We start from the raw sequence: 21,970 nt of genomic DNA on the forward strand, positions 1-21,970 counted from the left end.
CCTGTTATTCTTTATTAAATAGCCTCCTGTACTATTTATTCAGTAATCCACTTCCTCTCTTCAAGACTTGTTCAAAAACTTATCAGAGGGTACCATTCATGCAAAAATGATGTTATAAAAAAAGTAACACAAAACTGACTTCAGCTCTCCCGTACTAGCATACAATGAAAAAATGAGGGGTAACTTAAAGTGTCCACTCAATGGAGTCGATGGTAAATGAATGGAAACAGAAGGAAAATTCACACCAGTCACTCAGTCAACTGTCTTCAGTTGAAGGTTGTGCAAGTGCAATGAACACCAGTGAAGTGACTGTACAAATGCTACTCAACTATGGTAGAAGACAAGTTAGTGCAACAGTAATTGTAAAAAGGTGGGTGGTTATCAGCATATCTCTTTCTGTGAAGTTCTGCAGCTTGAGTAACATTGAGATTATCTTCAACCACAACAAAATATATAATGCTGATGCAATTTCTGATCAAGGGTTGCCGTAACTTTACACAACATATCATTTAAAAGTACTATAGTGCTAAACTACATGTACCCTTATTGTAAATAAGAAAACATTATTGTTTTGTTTAGTGTCAACTCCAACAGGTGGGAGAGTTACATTGCTTTGCATACTTCTGTACTGCGTTCCAGTACACAAGAGTTGAAGACAATTTTATGTTGTGTTTTCAACATCATGTTTATATGAATAGTACTTTGTGACGTGTTCCTCAACAGGTCTCAGGTAGAGGAAGGGATTACTAAGTAAAAAATATGGAATGTTTTTTTTTTTGTACTGCTTTTCAAACCTCCGTAGTGAACAAAGTTACAAGAAAGGCAATTGTGTTGGTTAATTAATAATGTGCTTCCATGTCTTCAGCAGACTTGTTTCGATTTTATGTGCAATATTTTGACAACCGACCTAACCATCTTCTTCAGGCACTACCAGTTTAGCAGTTACATGTACTCACTGCCTGAGTTCCAACCAGACTAAACTACTGTCGATTTCGAGCCACTATTTACAGCAGAGTTTGATGCCTTATGCTCTTGTTTTTCGGAGCTTGCACTGATATTATTTTTGAAATTCTAGTTATCTCAGTGTTTCCCAACTCTAGTGGATCTGACAGTTAATGAGATTTTAATAACTCTAGTGCTGGATCCCATTATTTAAATTGAACCATCTGTCCCTGTTTATTAGGTTTTCAGACATCTTTATTTCGATAGCCTCCTTAATTACACTGTCTCAGAAACTTTGCATTTGCACCACGATATATTCCAGTCAGTGCTAGGCAACAGTTCATTTACTTGGTTACTTGGGTATTTTATTGATGTTCCGTGCACATCTTTTTGACTGTTTCGATAGTTTATCCTGTGTAAGGCATGCTATATTCGTATAGAATGTGGTACATACGAAATTTTCACATACATTGTCTAGAAGGAATACTTTTTCTCTTAGCTGAAGGGAATAAAATACACTGGATGTCATAGATCACAAGGAGTCTGGAAGGTAGATAAGTGATTTTTGGATTCTCTTCCTCAGTCTCAGTCTCAACTGCTACACATTTCACAGAATATCAGGACAAGCTCTGAAAAACAAAAGAGCATCAAAAGGTGTGGTGGATGTCAGGAATGGCACTCAGCTATTAATAGCAGCATGAGACCGACAATAGTTCTAAGTCTGGTTTGAATCCAGGCAATGAGTACACTTTACAGCAAAACTAGTAGCACCTGAAGAAGATGGCTCAGTAAGTCATCAAAATATTGTGCACAAAATGGAAACACCACCTCAGCAGAACAACCAGAAAAACAATATTGATCTTCTGGGCTTGAAATTCTTCTAAATGGCTCATCATCAAAGAGTTGATTTTTAAATGAGAGCAAATGCTCTGCGATTTAAGAAATTCATTGACATTCTCGCACATAGTCCATCTTGCGTAAAAGGAAATTTTCTTTGAAAATAACACTTTTTGAACCACAATTCGCAATATTTCCCCACTACCTGTTAGAAATAGATTCATTTCAGCAGTTGCCAGAGAGCACCAGATTAGAGGCGTCACCGCGCTTGTGCAGCTACGGTGGCATAGGAAGCCCGTATGTTCGTACGTGTAGAACACTAAAAGATCTTACTTACATTATGTCATAAAAGAAACAACACATCAGAGGATACTCCAAGAGCATCGGAATTTCACGAACCATAATGAAATGCAAATTCGCCTTAAAGTGCACATTCGTATGCCTCGACCTAATATTAAGCTTTTCGGTGTGGTTTTTGGGACGTAAATTTTCTTGGAGTACCAGTACTGTATTATCTCATGTTTGGTTATTTATTATGGCATAATTCCATATGTGTTAGAAGATGAAAACGTGGACTCAAAACGCAGCGAACAGTTGAAACTAGCCAACAGTGTGGAATTAAACACCTCATTTCAAATAAATTTACTGTCTAAGCAGGAAAGCTTGATAAAAGCCAAATTTCCTTAGCAAACCAACAAAAATAACTTCATTGTTCTGCAAGTTAATTAATGCTTGACTGTCATAAAGATAGAAATAAAATAAAATCTGAAACTAGTAACACATTTTAGCCTTCTGTAATTATGTGAATGTATTTTAATTCACTTGATAGCTCCGAGCCACAGAAATCTGTCTTGTTTTCATTTGATGTGAGAGCAGTAAACAAAGAGGAAACAGAAAAATCACTAAATGTAAACACGGGTCATGTGGAGACTATACCCCCCCGCCCCCCACTATAACTCAGACTGCTCTGTGCATCAAAACGTTTAAAATTAAAAATTAAAAAAATAAAGAGAGAGAGAGAGTGAGAGAGAGAGAGAGAGAGAGAGAGAGAAGACGTTTCAAAAATAAGTTCTTTTGTAGTGCACATCTTTCAGATGAGTCTGATACATAAAACATATATCTTAGAGGAAATGTAAGAGATGTTATTTGGTCTTAAGTGCCCTGCCTCTTCAAACAACATTCTTATACTGCACGTAACTGTATTTCACTCTATGGAATTCAAAGGTATATATTTTGTAATGGATGCCATCAAACTATTTCAGGACAGCAGAAATTAAGAACTCTTCAGAAAATGAGGACTCTTTATTGCCTATTAGCCAATAACTTGCTCTTCTGTGTGACATAAAAGTAAATATAGGATACCTAAAACCAGTAAAGGCAAGAGACAGGCAAGACAGTACACATTTTTTCAATCCTTTGGTCCTCGCGATTTTTCTCTCTAATCTTGCTACAGCTTTATATGGCATGCTTTCCTTTCTGCGAAAGATTAAAAAAAGTTTGTCAAACGTTTTGCTACATGAAAAATCGAAATGTCGTCTAATACTGAAAAAGCTGTTAATACAAATAGTACCAAGACTGGTGTGGTTTCTCGATCTGACTATGTCTATTTTGTCACTGTGTCCTGGATAAAACAAAATAGGCATTTCTAATATTGCAGCAATTGCAACACACACCAAACAAGCGAGACTGTTTTGGCAATAATGATAATTTTTATAGTATGACAATATAATTCACACACATACCAATTTGAAATACCTATTTGGCCTACTTCAGTCAAAAAGCTTTATGTTTGGAAATAGTTCCACATTTTATTCATACGCTCCAGTTTCTCATGCATGAGACTGAAGAGTAGTAGAATAAATTTTTGTATAAATTTGGAATCGTCATACTCTTCCATAATTTGTGTGATGTCCCCGTTTCTTCTCCTTCCTCGTTCCTGCAAGCAATCTTGTCATCACTAATTCTGTAACTATTCCTACTACTGTCTCCATTTAACTTTACTAACCCTGCCACAATAACTGGTTTAGTTACCCAGCGATTATTCTCCGGTTAGGCGTTATTACGTGTTTGTACAATGCATTTTCCACGCTACTCCCAGAATGGAACTTAAGCGGCTGCTAGCTGGGGACTACAACTGGCCCTGTCTAATGTAGCGATATGGCCAAAAATTTCCTGTCAGAATTCTCTTTCTTGAATACACCGAGAAGATAATACATAATCATTCTTACCTGTTATTCCTGTTAGTCATTTATTTCCACTGTGGTAGTCTGAATCTATGGATTTCGTTAGAAATTATAACTACGCTGAACTTTTGTAAACCGAATCAACCACATAAACAAGCAGCAGGTGGCATTCACCAGTTCGGCTTTATTCCGCTCAGTTTGTATAGCCCCGTCGGTTTTGTCTGCAGGAATTCATGTCTAGATGCGACGAGGATTCCCCTGGCAGACACATCACATGCACTATGCACGTTTTCAAAAATAAACTTATAATTCATTCAGAAATCAACTTAGAATCTGTTCAAAAATGTCCAAAAACCAGGAGGGGTGCATTTCAAAATCATATGAATAATCGATAGACTGACGTGCGCTGGATGCTAGGTGCTTTGTAAAAGAAGGTTTTTTTTCCCCTCAAGAATATGAATTTGCCCCCTCGCCCCGAAATTGCTGCCTGGTTCAGATACCATGGTTTGCTGTCCCCCCTCCACTAGATCCGGGCCTGCTGTGCACATGTGAATCTGGCAGCTCGGGCGTGCCAGTAAAATTTTTCCGGATACCCCATATGGCTGGTTGCTGCTACTGCTACTTACACAGCCAACAGCCACATTTCTGTATATAGAAACAGGAGAAGGTATTACTCACATGCAACTCAACTGCAAGTGTGCATGGGCCTGCTCGGAACTGCTTAAATGAATCTAATGTAAACAGTTGTGACATCATGCTCATGGGAGGCAATTTGTTGTTATGTAGCATTGCACAGTCTTCCTAAAGCCTTTGACACATTTTGCTGTTGGCAGATGCTTGTATGTGCACTGTGTTATTTTATATGGTGCATTTCCTTTGAAATTTAAGTTTTATTTTAGTTTTTTTCTCTCGTTCGTGTATTAATGCTGCAGTATTATTCTGCAGTGGCGGGATACGGTATATGTTCTTACCACACAAAATCACAAAAATTTAACTGAAAACTAAAACAACAAAAAATTTCTGGAATTCTAAAAAATTGAAGAGTAGAAAATACATAAAACAGACTTGACAACTCAGCTGTACCCCTCTTGAAACTATACCGTTAAGCATTAAAATTGAACAAATTACTACATGAAGAGTGCTTAAACTGAACAAATTAAAATCATGATAAGGCCTTAAATAAATACCTGACTACCCTGAGCAGAGCCCTTAAACTGAACAAATTACTCTATAATAAGCCACTTGCACTAAGGTGTTCTTACACCAAAACTCTCAGTAAAGAAGCATGATGGTGGATTTAGAACTCATACTGTATATGTGATACACGTATTTGAGGCAAAATTAATGGGAAATATGAATATTCATTTGGTATCTGTTCTCACTGAAAACTGTGGATATCACTGCTGACCAAGTTATAACATTGGAAACAGAAGACTGAACAATGATAATTAATAATTTTAACAAACAGATAATAAATAATTTAAGTTATGATCAAAAAGCTTCAACAATACTGCCAAATAAGAATAAAGCAGTTCAAAGATATTAACAAAATTCAAGACGTACAAAATAATCATCGAGAACAAGAGGCATAATATTGCTAAAGTTAATACAGAAGATTTCCTCACCTGAACAACTCGCGAATTGTGAAAGTGCTGCTGTGGAGGTGTCTGCGGGGGTTGTACAGGAGGAGGAGGTTGTGCCGGAGGTGGAGGTTGCATAGGTGGGGGTTGTACTGGAGGTGGAGGTTGTACGGGAGGTGGGGGTTGTATGGGAGGTGGGGGTTGTGCAGGCGGTGGAGGTGGAGGAGGCGTGCCCCTCATAATGGCCGCCATGGCCTCTGGGCTCGTGTCCCACATCTCCATCCGTGGCCGGAAATGCGTAGGAGTAGGCAGCAATGGCGGCCTCTTATTCTGGATAGGCGGTGGCGGTGTGGTGTAGCGCACGATGGGTGGCGGGGGACAGGTGAACTGAGGACGCCCCTGGCAGTGCAGAGGGTTGAAGCCTTGCTGGAACAGAGGAGCCGGACTGGGAATTTGAGGAGTGTGGGGGCCATAGTAGTTGGGCGGGAATGGGAAATTGTATGGTCCCTGTTGTTGATGAAACTGTGGGACAGGGGCCGGTGACTGCGGTGGTGGAGGTGGCGGCGGCTGCTGCGGCTGCTGCTGCGGCTGCTGCTGCTGCTGCTGCTGCTGTGGTGGTGGTGGTGCTGCCTTGCGAACACCCAGTTCCATCTCAATGCGGTCATCCAGGGATGGGCGCTTGGGTGAAAATTTCAGTGACTTGCTCGCCGGCGGTGGAGATGGAGGCCTTTTTCCGCGTGTGGTCCTAGTTTCTGATCTTGAACTGAAGCTGTAGCCGGCTAAGTGTTCCAACTGCAAACAGAACATAAAATTTGAAAATTACTTAGAAAATTCTGAAACAGAGGAATTTTTCAGTATTATCTAGTAACTGTTAGGAATAATACGGGTCAATAATTATTTTGTAACATGAAACAAAATACCATTGTTGCTTCCCTATTGTAGTAACTACTAAAACATAAATTACTAAGACAGTCATACCATACGAGCTTTTTGTTCTCTTTTGTTTTGTTTTCAGCATCATTGGATTTATTCTGTACTTCGGATTGGAAATTTCTAGTAGTGCAGTTAGCAACACTGATGAGTCATCGGTGGTGGAAATAAGAGATGTTTTGTCACCTGTCAGCTCAGCAAAATTTGCGAATTCAGTTCAGTGGTTAATGAGAATTGTGTTCTCAAGTTCTCAAAAACAGTTTAGTTCTGTAATGGCTACATTAAATCAAAAACCGTCCAATAGATCACTGAATACATTTCATTATATTTGTCATTATTCTGTTTTGAAAGGCCAATAACAAAAGATATGAAAAGACGTATGAAAAGTGTATTTCTTACATTCTCAGTAAGGGTTACGTGATCAAGATAAACAGTGAACTCCACAAGTTTGTTGTGTACATGTGACAAACTCTAATAAGGTGCATGAATGGTAACAGAATTCGATGCCATTTTGCTGCACCTATGTTTTGGGGCGAGTCAATTAACCATTTTGATGACTGTTACTTTTACACAATGAGCACTGAAGGAGATTCCAAAAACCAAAAGAATAAAATTATCTATTTTAATGTGCCATTAGACAAGTTCCACAACACAAGCACATCCATTACAATGGGAAGATACTGAAGTCACAGGATGAAGTGACGACAGAGATTCAATTTAGGATGCTTCTTATAATAATTTTGATCCCATTTAGGAACCTGAAAACTCTAAGGAAGCCCATTTAATCTGGCAACTTAGGCATCTCGAAGCAGCAAGCTGAACTTCTTAGTTCCACTTTACAAGAACAGAATCTGTTATACGAAAATACCACCATAACATCCTTTAGGTAAAGAAATGTTCCTTTGTCAGCATTTGATAAGCAAGAAGGTAATGTCTGCAATTGTTTTGACATTAAAAGGTTACTGAAAGAGCTCAGATTAGATCATGACCAAGGCCGGAAAGCAAACCTAAGACTAAAATTACTTTCTTACTTATCATTTTGATTACAGAAGCTGACTTTGGACATAAAAGAAACACATTAAATACTGACACAAATTTATCATTACAATAGAAGGGTCACAAACATTTTTTTAAAAATCTGGTTTACTCCATCCCCACAGCCAACCAACTAATACCTATTTATTGTTTTGATTGTAACCAGTACATAAAAATATTGCATGTATTGATAATATTATTATTAAAAATAAATAACCAGGAAAATCATTGCACTTGGTTATAATAATACCGACATGTTTCTACTCAGCGTACACACCCACACCCATATGTATCTCTTCTGGAAATATCACTTTGCCACGAAGAAAAATAATCCAAATCCTACTCCTAATGATCCAACTCCCCAAGACACTATCCAAACGGAACCCTGCCTGGAACAGTTCCGTCCTTCATCACAGCGGGACCCACCTCCTCTTCCTCACAATCACCCTCTCCAAACCTTTCAGGAATTTCTCACTTCCAGCCTTGCCTCTCAATCCTTCTTGAAAAACCTTAATCCTACTCCCAACATCACCACAGCTGAAGCCCAGACTATCCGTGGTCTGAAGGCTGACCAATCCATCGTCATTCTTCCGGAGGACAAATGTTCTGTGACCGTGGTACTTGATCGTAGGGAGTATGTGGCTGAGGGACTGCGGCACATGGAATGTTTCCCTCTATTATATACACTCCTGGAAATGGAAAAAAGAACACATTGACACCGGTGTGTCAGACCCACCATACTTGCTCCGGACACTGCGAGAGGGCTGTACAAGCAATGATCACACGCATGGCACAGCGGACACACCAGGAACCGCGGTGTTGGCCGTCGAATGGCGCTAGCTGCGCAGCATTTGTGCGCCGCCGCCGCGACAGCGTGGACGTGAACCGTATGTGCAGTTGACGGACTTTGAGCGAGGGCGTATAGTGGGCATGCGGGAGGCCGGGTGGAAGTACCGCCGAATTGCTCAACACGTGGGGCGTGAGGTCTCCACAGTACATCGATGTTGTCGCCAGTGGTCGGCGGAAGGTGCACGTGCCCGTCGACCTGAGACCGGACCGCAGCGACGCACGGATGCACGCCAAGACCGTAGGATCCTACGCAGTGCCGTAGGGGACCGCACCGCCACTTCCCAGCAAATTAGGGACACTGTTGCTCCTGGGGTATCGGCGAGGACCATTCGCAACCGTCTCCATGAAGCTGGGCTACGGTCCCGCACACCGTTAGGCCGTCTTCCGCTCACGCCCCAACATCGTGCAGCCCGCCTCCAGTGGTGTCGCGACAGGCATGAATGGAGGGACGAATGGAGACGTGTCGTCTTCAGCGATGAGAGTCGCTTCTGTCTTGGTGCCAATGATGGTCGTATGCGTGTTTGGCGCCGTGCAGGTGAGCGCCACAATCAGGACTGCATACGACCGAGGCACACAGGGCCAACACCCGGCATCATGGTGTGGGGAGCGATCTCCTACACTGGCCGTACACCACTGGTGATCGTCGAGGGGACACTGAATAGTGCACGGTACATCCAAACCGTCATCGAACCCATCGTTCTACCATTCCTAGACCGGCAATGGAACTTGCTGTTCCAACAGGACAATGCACGTCCGCATGTATCCCGTGCCACCCAACGTGCTCTAGAAGGTGTAAGTCAACTACCCTGGCCAGCAAGATCTCCGGATCTGTCCCCCATTGAGCATGTTTGGGACTGGATGAAGCGTCGTCTCACGCGGTCTGCACGTCCAGCACGAACGCTGGTCCAACTGAGGCGCCAGGTGGAAATGGCATGGCAAGCCGTTCCACAGGACTACATCCAGCATCTCTACGATCGTCTCCATGGGAGAATAGCAGCCTGCACTGCTGCGAAAGGTGGATATACACTGTACTAGTGCCGACATTGTGCATGCTCTGTTGCCTGTGTCTATGTGCCTGTGGTTCTGTCAGTGTGATCATGTGATGTATCTGACCCCAGGAATGTGTCAATAAAGTTTCCCCTTCCTGGGACAGTGAATTCACGGTGTCCTTATTTCAATTTCCAGGAGTGTATAATATAGGGTGTTACAAAAAGGTATGGCCAAACTTTCAGGAAACATTCCTCACACACAAAGAAAGAAAATATGTTATGTGGACATGTGTCTGGAAACGCTTACTTTCCATTTTATTACTTCTCTTCAAATCACATTAATCATGGAATGGAAACACACAGCAACAGAATGTACCAGCGTGACTTCAAACACTTTGTTACAGGAAATGTTCAAAATGTCCTCCGTTAGCGAGGATACATGCATCCACCCTCCGTCGCATGGAATCCCTGATGCACTGATGCAGCCCTGGAGAATGGCGTATTGTATCACAGCCATCCACAATACAAGCACGAAGAGTCTCTACATTTGGTACCGGGGTTGCGTAGACACGAGCTTTCAAATGCCCCCATAAATGAAAGTCAAGAGGGTTGAGGTCAGGAGAGCGTGGAGGCCATGGAATTGGTCCGCCTCTACCAATCCATCGGTCACTGAATCTGTCGTTGAGAAGCGTACGAACACTTCGACTGGTGCAGGAACTCCATCGTGCATGAACCACATGTTGTGTCGTACTTGTAAAGGCACATGTTTTAGCAGCACAGGTAAAGTATCTCGTGTGAAATCATGATAACGTGCTCCACTGAGTGTAGGTGGAAGAACATGGGGCCCAATCAAGACATCACCAACAATGCCTGCCCAAATGTTCAGAAAAAATTTGTGTTGATGACGTGATTGCACAATTGCGTGCAGATTCTCGTCAGCCCACACATGTTGATTGTGAAAATTTACAATTTGATCATCAGAATCGAGGAATTACAGTACATACTGACGAAACTAAAATGAGCTCTAACATGGAAATTAAGCGTTTCCAGACACATGTCCACATAACATCTTTTCTTTATTTGTGTGTGAGAAATGTTTTCTGAAAGTTTGGCTGTACCTTTTTGTAACACCCTGTGTGTGTCTATATATAAAATAGAGGGAAACATTCCATGTGGGAAATATATATATATATATATATATAGTTATAATGGAAGGAAACATTCCATGAAGGAAAAATATACCTAAAAACAAAGATGATGTGACTTACCAAATGAAAGTTCTGGCAGGTCGACAGACACACAAACGAACACAAACACACACACAAAATTCAAGCTTTCACTGCTTGTGTCTGTATATGTGTGGATGGATATGTGTGTGTGTGTGCGAGTGTATACCCGTCCTTTTTTCCCCATAAGGTAAGTCTTTCCGCTCCCGGGACTGGAATGACTCCTTACCCTCTCCCTTAAAACCCAGATCCTTTCGTCTTTCCCCTCTCCTTCCCCCTTTTCTGAGAGGCAACAGTTTGTTGCGAAAGCTTGAATTTTGTGTGTATGTTTATGTTTGTTTGTGTGTCTATCGACCTGCCAGCGCTTTTGTTTGGTAAGTCTCATCATCTTTCTTTTTAAATATATTTTCCCCACGTGGAATGTTTCCCTCTATTATTATATATATATATATATATATATATATATATATATATATACAAAGATGATGTGACTTACCAAATGAAAGTGCTGGCAGGTCGACAGACACACAAACGGACACAAACATACACATTATAACTATATATATATATATATATATAGTTATAATGTGTATGTTTGTATGTGTATGTATATATATATATATATTTCGAAGGCCAGACATACCAACAATTAAAGGGAACAGCCATGGGTACCAGGATGGCCCCCTCGTACGCCAACCTATTCATGGGTCGCTTAGAGGAAGCCTTCTTGGTTACCCAGGCCTGCCAACCCAAAGTTTGGTACAGATTTATTGATGACATCTTCATGATCTGGACTCACAGTGAAGAAGAACTCCAGAATTTCCTCTCCAACCTCAACTCCTTTGGTTCCATCAGATTCACCTGGTCCTACTCCAAATCCCATGCCACTTTCCTTGATGTTGATCTTCACCTGTCCAATGGCCAGCTTCACACGTCCGTCCACATCAAACCCACCAACAAGCAACAGTACCTCCATTACGACAGCCGCCACCCATTCCACATCAAACGGTCCCTTCCCTACAGCCTAGGTCTTCGTGGCAAACGAATCTGCTCCAGTCTGGAATCCCTGAAGCATTACACCAACAACCTGACAACAGCTTTCGCATCCCGCAACTACCCTCCCGACCTGGTACAGAAGCAAATAACCAGAGCCACTTCCTCATCCTCTCAAACCCAGAACCTCCTACAGAAGAACCACAAAAGTGCCCCACTTGTGACAGGATACTTTCCGGGACTGGATCAGGTTCTGAATGTGGCTCTCCAGCAGGGATACGACTTCCTCAAATCCTGCCCTGAAATGAGATCCATCCTTCATGAAATCCTCCCCACTCCACCAAGAGTGTCTTTCCGCCGTCCACCTAACCTTCGTAACCTCTTAGTTCATCCCTATGAAATCCCCAAACCACCTTCCCTACCCTCTGGCTCCTACCCTTGTAACCGCCCCCGGTGTAAAACCTGTCCCATGCACCCTCCCACCACCACCTACTCCAGTCCTGTAACCCGGAAGGTGTACACAATCAAAGGCAGAGCCACGTGTGAAAGCACCCACGTGATCTACCAACTGACCTGCCTACACTGTGATGCATTCTATGTGGGAATGACCAGCAACAAACTGTCCATTTGCATGAATGGACACAGGCAGACAGTGTTTGTTGGTAATGAGGATCACCCTGTGGCTAAACATGCCTTGGTGCACGACCAGCACATCTTGGCGCAGTGTTACACCGTCCGGGTTATCTGGATACTTCCTACTAACACCAACCTGTCAGAACTCCGGAGATGGGAACTTGCTCTTCAATATATCCTCTCTTCCCGTTATCCACCAGGCCTCAATCTCCGCTAATTTCAAGTTGCCGCCACTCATACCTCACCTGTCATTCAACAACATCTTTGCCTCTGCACTTCTGCCTCGACTGACATCTCTGCCCAAACTCTTTGTCTTTAAATATGTCTGCTTGTGTCTGTATATGTGTGGATGGATGTGTGTGTGTGTGTGTGTGTGTGTGTGTGTGTGTGTGCGCGAGTGTATACCCGTCCTTTTTTCCCCATAAGGTAAGTCTTTCCGCTCCCGGGACTGGAATGACTCCTTACCCACTCCCTTAAAACCCACATCCTTTCGTCTCTCCCTCTCCTTCCCTCTTTCCTGATGAGGCAACAGTTTGTTGCGAAAGCTTGAATTTTGTGTGTATGTTTGTGTTCGTTTGTGTGTCTGTCGACCTGCCAGCACTTTCATTTGGTAAGTCACATCATCTTTGTTTTTAGGTATATTTTTCCTTCATGGAATGTTTCCTTCTATTATAACCATATATATATATATATATATATATATATATATATATATATATAGTTATAATAGAAGGAAACATTCCACGAAGGAAAAATATACCAAATTAATGATATGGTTATAATAGAAGGAAACATTCCACGAAGGAAAAATATACCTATATAGGCGGGATATATATATATATATACCTAAAAACAAAGATGATGTGACTTACCAAATGAAAGTGCTGGCAGGTCGATAGACACACAAACGAACACAAACATACACACAAAATCCAAGCTTTCGCAACAAACTGTTGCCTCATCAGGAAAAAGGGAAGGAGAGGGAAAGACAAAAGGATGTGGGTTTTAAGGGAGAGGGTAAGGAGTCATTCCAGTCCCGGGAGCGGAAAGACTTACCTTAGGGGGAAAAAAGGATATATTTTTCCTTCGTGGAATGTTTCCTTCTATTATAACCATATATATATATATATATATATATATATATATATATATATATATAAACAAAGATGCTGTGACTTACCAAACGAGAAAGTGCTGGTAGATAGACACAATAAAAACACACACACACACACACACACAAATTTGAAGCTTTCGTAACCCAAGGTTGCTTCATCAGGAAAGAGGGAAGGAGAGGGAAAGACGAAAGGATGTGGGTTTTAAGGGAGAGGGTAAGGAGTCATTCCAATAACGGGAGCGGAAAGACTTACTTTGGGGGGACAGCACACACACACACACACACACACACACACACACACACACACACACACATATTCATCCGCACATGTTCAGACACAGGCAGACATATGTAAATACATATGTCTGCCTGTGTCTGTATATGTGCGGATGGATATGGATCTACCAGCGCTTTCTTGTTTGGTAAGTCACAGCATCTTTGTTTTTTTATATATATTTTCCCCACATGGAATGTTTCTAATAGAGGGAAACATTCCACGTAGGAAAAATTTATCTATCTTTGTTGTTGTGTGTGTGTGTGTGTGTGTGTGTGTGTGTGTGTATACCTGTCCCTTTCCCCCTAAGGTAAGTCTTTCCGCTCCCGGGATTGGAATGACTCCTTACCCTCTCCCTTAAAACCCACATCCTTTCGTCTTTCTCTCTCCTTCCCTCTTTCCTGATGAAGCAACCGTGGTTTGTGAAAGCTTGAAATTTGTGTGTGTGTTTGTATGTTTTTTTTATTGTCTCCTATCAACATACCACCAACACTTTCGTTTGGTAAGTTACAGCTTCTTTGTTTTATAAAAGCTTCACAATGCAGCTGTACAGTCCCATTTTCAGAGTAATACTAACAAAATATTTACAACTTCTAATTTAGAAATGTAATGGGGAAAGTTGTATAGCTTTCTTTACAAAATAAAATCAGTAAGTTTCACTCTGTACTTGCTTCTTTGGGAAAGAAGGAGCTATAACACTACTTTTTAGCTATCAACTGCTTTTCTGCACCTTCTCTATGTTTTTAATTTTCTTGCCTTCTTGTTTCTTAACGTTTGTAGCACTTTCCATCAGTGCTTGGGCCGCACTAACTCCAATTAAGTCCTTTTTCTTGGCTGCTTCTTTTAAGCACTCATTTCAATCATCCAGTAATTTGTCGACAGTCCATTTTCCTCTTTTTCTTCTTCCTCCATCTTTTCAGTGCCTGTTCACCAACTGCAGTATTTAAGTTTTCTTTTTGAAACTCATTTGTTTATCACAATTTTTCTTTTTCCTGTTGTTCATTTTTCCTCAGTTTTTACTCACACACTCACTTCTCATCTTGACACTATTGCTTGTACCAGACGAGCACTGTACATGCCAGCTGAAGAAGTTTCTGAGTGATAATTTCAAAGTGAGCCATCACCTCTATAACAATGGAACACTCATAGATGGTCCAGAGGACACCAATTATAACAAGACAGTTCCAAGGGATTTGGTGAGGTCTAGGATTCTTTGTTGAGGAAGGATTCTGTGCGGCTGAAAACGGATCAATAATAGTTCACGATGACCTCTTTATTGAGGCTCGATTACAACTGTTAGTGGACAATGGCAGACTATCACTGTATCTACCCAGTGACGACGGCCTCTGGCTGCTGACTGCAAGTTACATTACTGTATTTTCAGGTTCTTGTGACAGTGCAGCCATCAGCTGGGGCTGTGAGGACGACAGGCTTCATTCTGTTCCAGGGCTTCCATTGGCACCCTGAAAAGGACACAGCTGTTTGCAGCCTCTCGTCCCACTCTCGGGACGGTGGCCAATCGCAGAGCTGCCCCTGGACTCAGATGCTTATGCAACAGGCAGTGGTTTGTGTCCCAACCAAGTCAGAAGCGTCTGCGTTCTAGATCAAGAGTAGCACATTACTGTCCACTTGCTCAATGATGAGGAGACTGCTTCTCTCTGCTGATGTGGTGGTAACATCAACGCTAGCGGCTTTTGCAGTAAGTTCTGGGCTGGAGCTGAGGACCTAGTTGTCATAATTGGGCTGCAATACCTCCGTGAAGGGTTACAGCATTTGCAGGCTGTTGACACATAGGTGGTTGTGAAGCTCCTGAACATGCAGTCCACTTGCCAGCACCAACTGACATTGGCAGTGGCTGGATTCCATCCTGGCATTGCTCTGCTGCTTCTAAGGCCCTTTTAACTTCTTCCCTTTACACTTCAAACACATTCAACACAGCATCTCTTCCAGTCAAATGAACATCCAACATTCTTTCACACACATTTGTGGTGTGTTCATTCGAGATGTTCCTCGACAATGAGAATCCCCTTCCTGCATCTGCACTGGCAAGTGAACATACAAGTGGAGCCCGCACACTTTTCGTAACAGTACACCATTTCTTTTCTCGAGAGGTATATGTTTTCTCAAAAAACTGACTCCAGTAAATGTTCACTGGGTTCTTGTCAACACCCGATTTTTCTGACGCCAACAGTTTCAGTTCTTCATCTAGCACATGTTCGTGTTACTCAACAGGAAGAACTACAGCTACATCTTTTGGGTGCGCTTAGCTTCTTGAGACGTTCACTTTGTATAGTGTTGAACACTATGTTTTTCCATGGCACGTAATACTTATCACAAAATACTTCCAGATTCAGTGGAGCAGCACTAACATAAAATTGATTCATGAGTGTTCTGACAAGGTTTGTAAGCTCATTAGGAATTAGAGGAATTAAAAGATCTCTCTTATGAAAGAAACAGACCTGAAACACAGTCATGAACCTTTCCTCCAGAAGCCTTAGCCCCACAAAAATATCAGTCCCCTCCTTCTCCCGGTCCCTACAGTGGAAACACTTTTTCGCCACCAACCCTACCAACCAAACTCGACCAAGACCAATGTTAAACCGAGCATAACTCAGTTCACTCCTCCATCTAACTGTGATCCACCCCTACTGCCCCCAAATCACCCCCTGTCAACTTTACAGAATTTCTTAAACTTGAACCTTGCCTCACCATCATTCCCCAAATCCCTGAACCAGCAAACTAACCTTACTTCGACCGAAAGAACTGCAGTCCACCATCTAAAAACTGATCCCAATCTTATAATTTTACCTGTGGATAAAGACTCTACCACTGTTGTTTTGAACTTCCCACCTATTTGCTTCACCTAGTCCTACTCAACCCAACAAGCCACCTTCCTAGATGTTGACCTCCACCTCAAAGACAGCTACATCTGTACCTCTATCCATATCAAACCTACTAAACCACCAGCAATACCTCCACTTTGACAGTTGCCATCCATTCCATACCAAGAAGTCCCTTCCATATGGTCTAGCCACATGTTGGTTGGGTTGTTCAGAGGAGGACGGTCTCATCGGATTAGGGAAGAACGGGGAAGGAAGTCAGCCACGCCCTTTCAAAGGAACCATTCCGGCATTTGCCTAGAGCGATTTAGGGAAATCACAGAAAACCTAAATCAGGATGGCTGTACGCAGGATTGAACCGTAGTCGTCCTGAATGCGAGTCCAGTGTGCTAGCCACTGCGCCACCTCACTCGGTCCTAGCCACCTATGGTCATTGCATCTGCAGTTATGAATGGTCCCTCTCAATGGTCTCACTGAAGCCTTCACAAACCGTAATTATCCTCCCAACTTTGTACAAAAACAAATCTCCCATGCATTATCATTCCAGTCTCCCACCACCTCACAAAGTCCCACCATCCAGCCACAGAGGAGCATTCCCCTCGTAACTCGGTACCACCCAGGACTGGAGCAACTGAATTACATTTTCCGTCAGGGTTTTGACTACCTCTCGTTGTACCCTGAAATGAGAAATGTTCTGCCCACTATCCTTCCCACACTGGTATTTCACCTTCCACCGAACCTACGCAATATACTCGTCCCTCCCTACACAACCCCTGCTCCGACCCCTTAACTCATGGTTCATACCCCGGTAATAGACCTAGATGCAAGACCTGTCCTATACATCCTCCCACCACCACCTACTCCAGTCCGGTAACAATTATCACCTATCCCATCAAAGGCAGGGCTACCTGTGAAGTCAGTCATGTGGTCTACAAGCTCAGCTGCAACCAGTGCTGCATCCTATGTGGGCATGACAACCAACAAGCTGTCTGTTCGCATGAATGGCCACTGACAAACTGTGGCCAAGAAGCAAGTGGACCACCCTGTTGCTGAGCATGTTGCCAAACATGACATTCTTCATTTCAGTGACTACTTTACTGCTTATGCCATATGAATCCTTCCCACCAATACCTGCTTTTCTGAATTGCACAGGTGGGAACTTTCCTTGCAGTGTATCCTATGTTCCTGTAACCCTCCTGGCCTTAATGATTGTTATCCAGTTTCCTCTCCCACCCAGCCCCTTCTCTGTTCCCATTCCATCACTACACAGCCCTCATTCCTCCATTGCACCAAGTCTTTTTACTTCCCTCCTAGTGAATCTTGAATACATACGAGCATTTGCACAAGCAAATATAATTTCTGCTTTGGTAGCATTGCCTTTTATAATAATATTCTTGTATTTCAAAAAACTCATCAACCTGATTTTGTATTGGGGTATGAACTGAAGAAAGTTTTTTTTAAAAGTTGAATTATTGTTCTGGAAGTTGCTCTCCAGCAGGTGCTGATGTCAGTAATCTAGAGGATACGTATTTTATAAACCAACAAGATCACATCCAAAGCATTTTCATCACAGTCCTGTGTTCTTTTTTGGAACGTATTATGGATGGGTGTACGTTACATGTGCCAACATTAATCAACTATTTCCTTCTTAACATGACCAGAGAATCATTCTTAAGATGATTCACAGATCTGTTAACATTGGGTCCACCACAACCTATCACCAATAACCCTGAACGAGAAAATTGGGCATTCTCCAAGGCTTCATTTACCTTGGAGTAAATATCATTAACAGTTGCTTTACCAGCAAAGAAAGTCTGCAGATGTCATATCATAATCATTTCTTTGGAATCTGACCAGTAAATTTAACTACAGTCTGATGCCTTTCTCTGAAGTTGCATGCACACTTTCATAAAAACAACAAGAAAAATGTTCCAAACGAAATCCATTGGAATTCGATTACTCAATAAATAGTACAATTCTCAAGGCTGTCAGTTCAACTAAGTACCTGGGTGTTAAAATTAAGAACAACTTCAGTTGGAAAGACCACATAGATAATATTGTGGGGAAGGAGAGCCAAAGGTTGCGTTTCATTGGCAGGACACTTAGAAGATGCAACAAGTCCACTAAAGAGACAGCTTACACTACACTCGTTTGTCCTCTGTTAGAATATTGCTGCGCTGTGTGGGATCCTTACCAGGTGGATTGACGGAGGACATCAAAAGCGTGCAAAAAAGGGCAGCTCGTTTTGTATTATCACGTAGTAGGGGAGAGAGTGTGGCAGATATGATACGCGAATTGGGATGGAAGTCATTACAGCAAAGACGTTTTTCGTCGCGGCAAGGTCTATTTACGAAATTTCAGTCACCAACTTTCTCTTCCGAATGTGAAAATATTTTGTTGAGCTCAACCTACATAGGTAGGAATGATCATCAAAAGAAAATAAGAGAAATCAGAGCTCGAACAGAAAGGTTTAGGTGTTCGGTTTTCCCGCGCGCTGTTCGGGAGTGGAATAGTAGAGAGATAGTATGATTGTGGTTCGACGAACCCTCTGCCAAGCACTTAAATGTGAATTGCAGAGTAGTCATGTAGATGTAGATGTAGATGTAGATATCATACAAATCTTAAAAATAAAATAAAATAAAAATTAAAAAAATAAAGAGACAGGCATAAAGTTGACTTTACGGAAAAAAAGACTTGAACTGACCAAACTGACAAATACTGAATTCTATTGATTTACTGACCATTTTCCATCGATGTTCATGACCCTACAGAATGGTGCCTCTTCCCTGATTCATCAAAAAGATGATGATGATGATGATGATGATGGTTTGTGGGACACTCAACATCATGGCTATCAGTGCCCATACAAGTTCCAAATCTTTCCAGTCTCGGCACTTCCTGTATGATGATGAGGACAACACAAACACCCAATCCTAGGTCCGAGAAAATCCCCAACCTGGCCAGGAATTGAAACTGGGACCCTGTGGTCCAGAACCAGCAATGCTAGCCACTAGACCATGAGCTGTAGACCCCTGATTCATCTAAATATAATGTAAAAGGAGTCAAAAACCATCCATAGAAGGCGCTCATTTAGTTTCAGTGAAAGAGAAATATGGTAATATTGTAATAATTTTATATGGAATGAAGTCTGATTAACTCAAGTGGCTAGTATGAGGGGATTTGAAGGTTGTAACTATTAGGTCTACAACTTTGCTTCTGCCGTTTCGCATGGGGGAAAGTAGTGGTGCAAGTCGTTCGTCATAAGTGTCATACAGTAAACTTAGGCATTTGAGAACATAACACCATCAAAATATCAGTCGATTTTTGATTGCATCATAAAGTTATTCTCGACTGAATACATCAACTTATGAGCCCAATTATTGTCATCTGTGGGAAGTTTTAATTTTCTGCTTTGATATGAAGAACTCTGAAGCTAAAGCTCATAAAAAGCTGGGTAAGACCTACGATGAGACATCTGCTAGTGACAGAACTTTGCAGAAAATGGTTTCCATGCTTCAAGAATGGTGATTTTGACGGCATGGTTGTGAAAGAGAGCACTAAAAGACAAACGGCCACACTACAGTGATAGACATGAAAAAAATGACTTTGCAGCATGACAGTGCACGACCCCATGTCAAAAATCCCATCAAAACATACTTGGAAATGTTGAAATGGGAAGTTCGACCCCAACCGCTGTATTATCCAGATATTCCTGCCTCTGACTGCCACCTTCCTCGATGCATGACACACCACCTAGCTGACTAGCACTTGCGGTCATATGAACAAGTGCAAAATTAGATTGATTTATGGCTACCCTCAAAAGATGCCCAGATTATACACTGCAGGATTCATATGCTGCCCTAAAGCTAGGAGAAAGCAGTGACCAATGATGGCCAATACCTTTTAATCTTAAATTTTTTGGAAGTTTTTTGCAATAAAGTCTCGAACTTCGAGAAAAAACGGCAGAAGCAAAGTTATAGACCTAGTATATGAGTCTGAGGGAAAAGTGGTTTACACAGTATTGTCATTTTTTATCCCTGTGGGACAGTAGAACAACAGAGTGACATTTTGTTAAGAAAGACTGGTAGAAAACAGCCTTGTGGATGTACACACACACACACACACACACACACACACACACACCTTACACATCCTTAGTTGATCACATCCTTAGTTGATCCAAAGACTACACTTCTTCCTCCACTTCATATAAAGCTTGGACTTATGAAAAACTTATTGTGAGCTATGGGTAAGGAAGGCAGAGGTTTTAAGTATCTGAGAGAACTGCATCCTAAAATGAGTAAAGGTAAACTGAAGGAAAGAATTTTCAGTGGACCTGATATGAAAAAAGTGATAAATGACTTGTAATTAGAGAATTAGCTAAATAAACATGAGTAGGTTGTGTGGAAGCATTTGTGGAGTGAGTGAACGGCTTTCTTAGCAAAAACAAGGGGAAAAATATCAATGTGTTGTCAAAACTCTTCTGAGGATATATCAACACCACTGGATGCCGAATGCCTTTGAGACTACACTACTTCTATTCACATGTGAACTATTAACCAGAAAACATAGAGGCAGTTAGTGACAAACAAGGTGAAAGATTCCACCAAGACATTAGAACATTGGAAACCAGATAAAGCCCCTGTTCATAATATTTTCAGTATTTATCAAAACACTCAAACTTCCTTGTATTTCAAAAACTGAATGTATCAAATGATTTTAAGTCTCATATTTGTATTTAAAAAGCCAAAAAACATATGAAATAAATTGGTATACATTACCGATAACTCATTTTTCTTTCTTTCTTTCAACAGTGAAATTTACACTGAAATATGTAGAAGCAGCCATTGCACACGACTGCTTTCTACATCGGACAGCCACTAGCCAGCATCACGGCGACACTGATATGACCTAGCAAAATCTTATATGAATGTTCACTGCATCAGAAACTAGAGCTACAATTACTTCAATACTGTTACTAAAAATGTATGTTCACTGCATCAAAAACTAGAGATACTATTACTTCAATACTATTACTAAAAAATGTATTTGTACTAACTAAAGTAATCTTCACACAGGAAGGAAAGATTATTAGCGTTTAGTGTATAACAGATAAAAGTTGCGATTGCACAGGAAATCAGCGATAGCTATTTCAAAGGAACTATGCCAGCATTCGTTAAAAACAATTTAGGGAAAGCACGGAAACTGAAACCTGCATGCCCAAACAGATATTTGATCTCATGATGCAAGCCCCCTGCCTTAACTACTGTGCCATGTTCTTAGATGTAATCCTTACTGTTAATACACAATGCAATGTATAAAGTTATTATCAATGACTCCATATCCACTGCTGGATAAAGGCATCCTCCAAACTTTCCATCCATTACGGTCTTCATTGGTCCATTTATGTACAGGGGGCAGTCAACTGAAACCAGGGCAGGTGGACAAACGTAAATAAACTGTTATAAAAATGGTAACTCCAGGTTGGAATATCGACAACATAAGGAAAAGATAGATTGTATTTACGGTAAAGATGACACATTTA

The 21,970-nt window shown here is 41.5% G+C and overlaps 1 protein-coding gene across 1 annotated transcript in view; it reads right to left on the bottom strand.

The window, feature by feature from the left end:
• LOC126109506 (serine-rich adhesin for platelets-like) overlaps positions 1-21,970 on the bottom strand; it is a 161,722-nt gene that overhangs the window by 54,814 nt on the left and 84,938 nt on the right. Inside the window, exon 6 of the mRNA XM_049914528.1 lies at positions 5,588-6,334. Within this exon, the coding sequence (XP_049770485.1) occupies positions 5,588-6,334 (747 nt within the window). The remainder of the gene's footprint in view (positions 1-5,587; positions 6,335-21,970) is intronic.

The sequence above is a fragment of the Schistocerca cancellata genome, chromosome 12, assembly GCF_023864275.1.
Source record: "Schistocerca cancellata isolate TAMUIC-IGC-003103 chromosome 12, iqSchCanc2.1, whole genome shotgun sequence".
Lineage (NCBI taxonomy): Eukaryota > Metazoa > Arthropoda > Insecta > Orthoptera > Acrididae > Schistocerca > Schistocerca cancellata.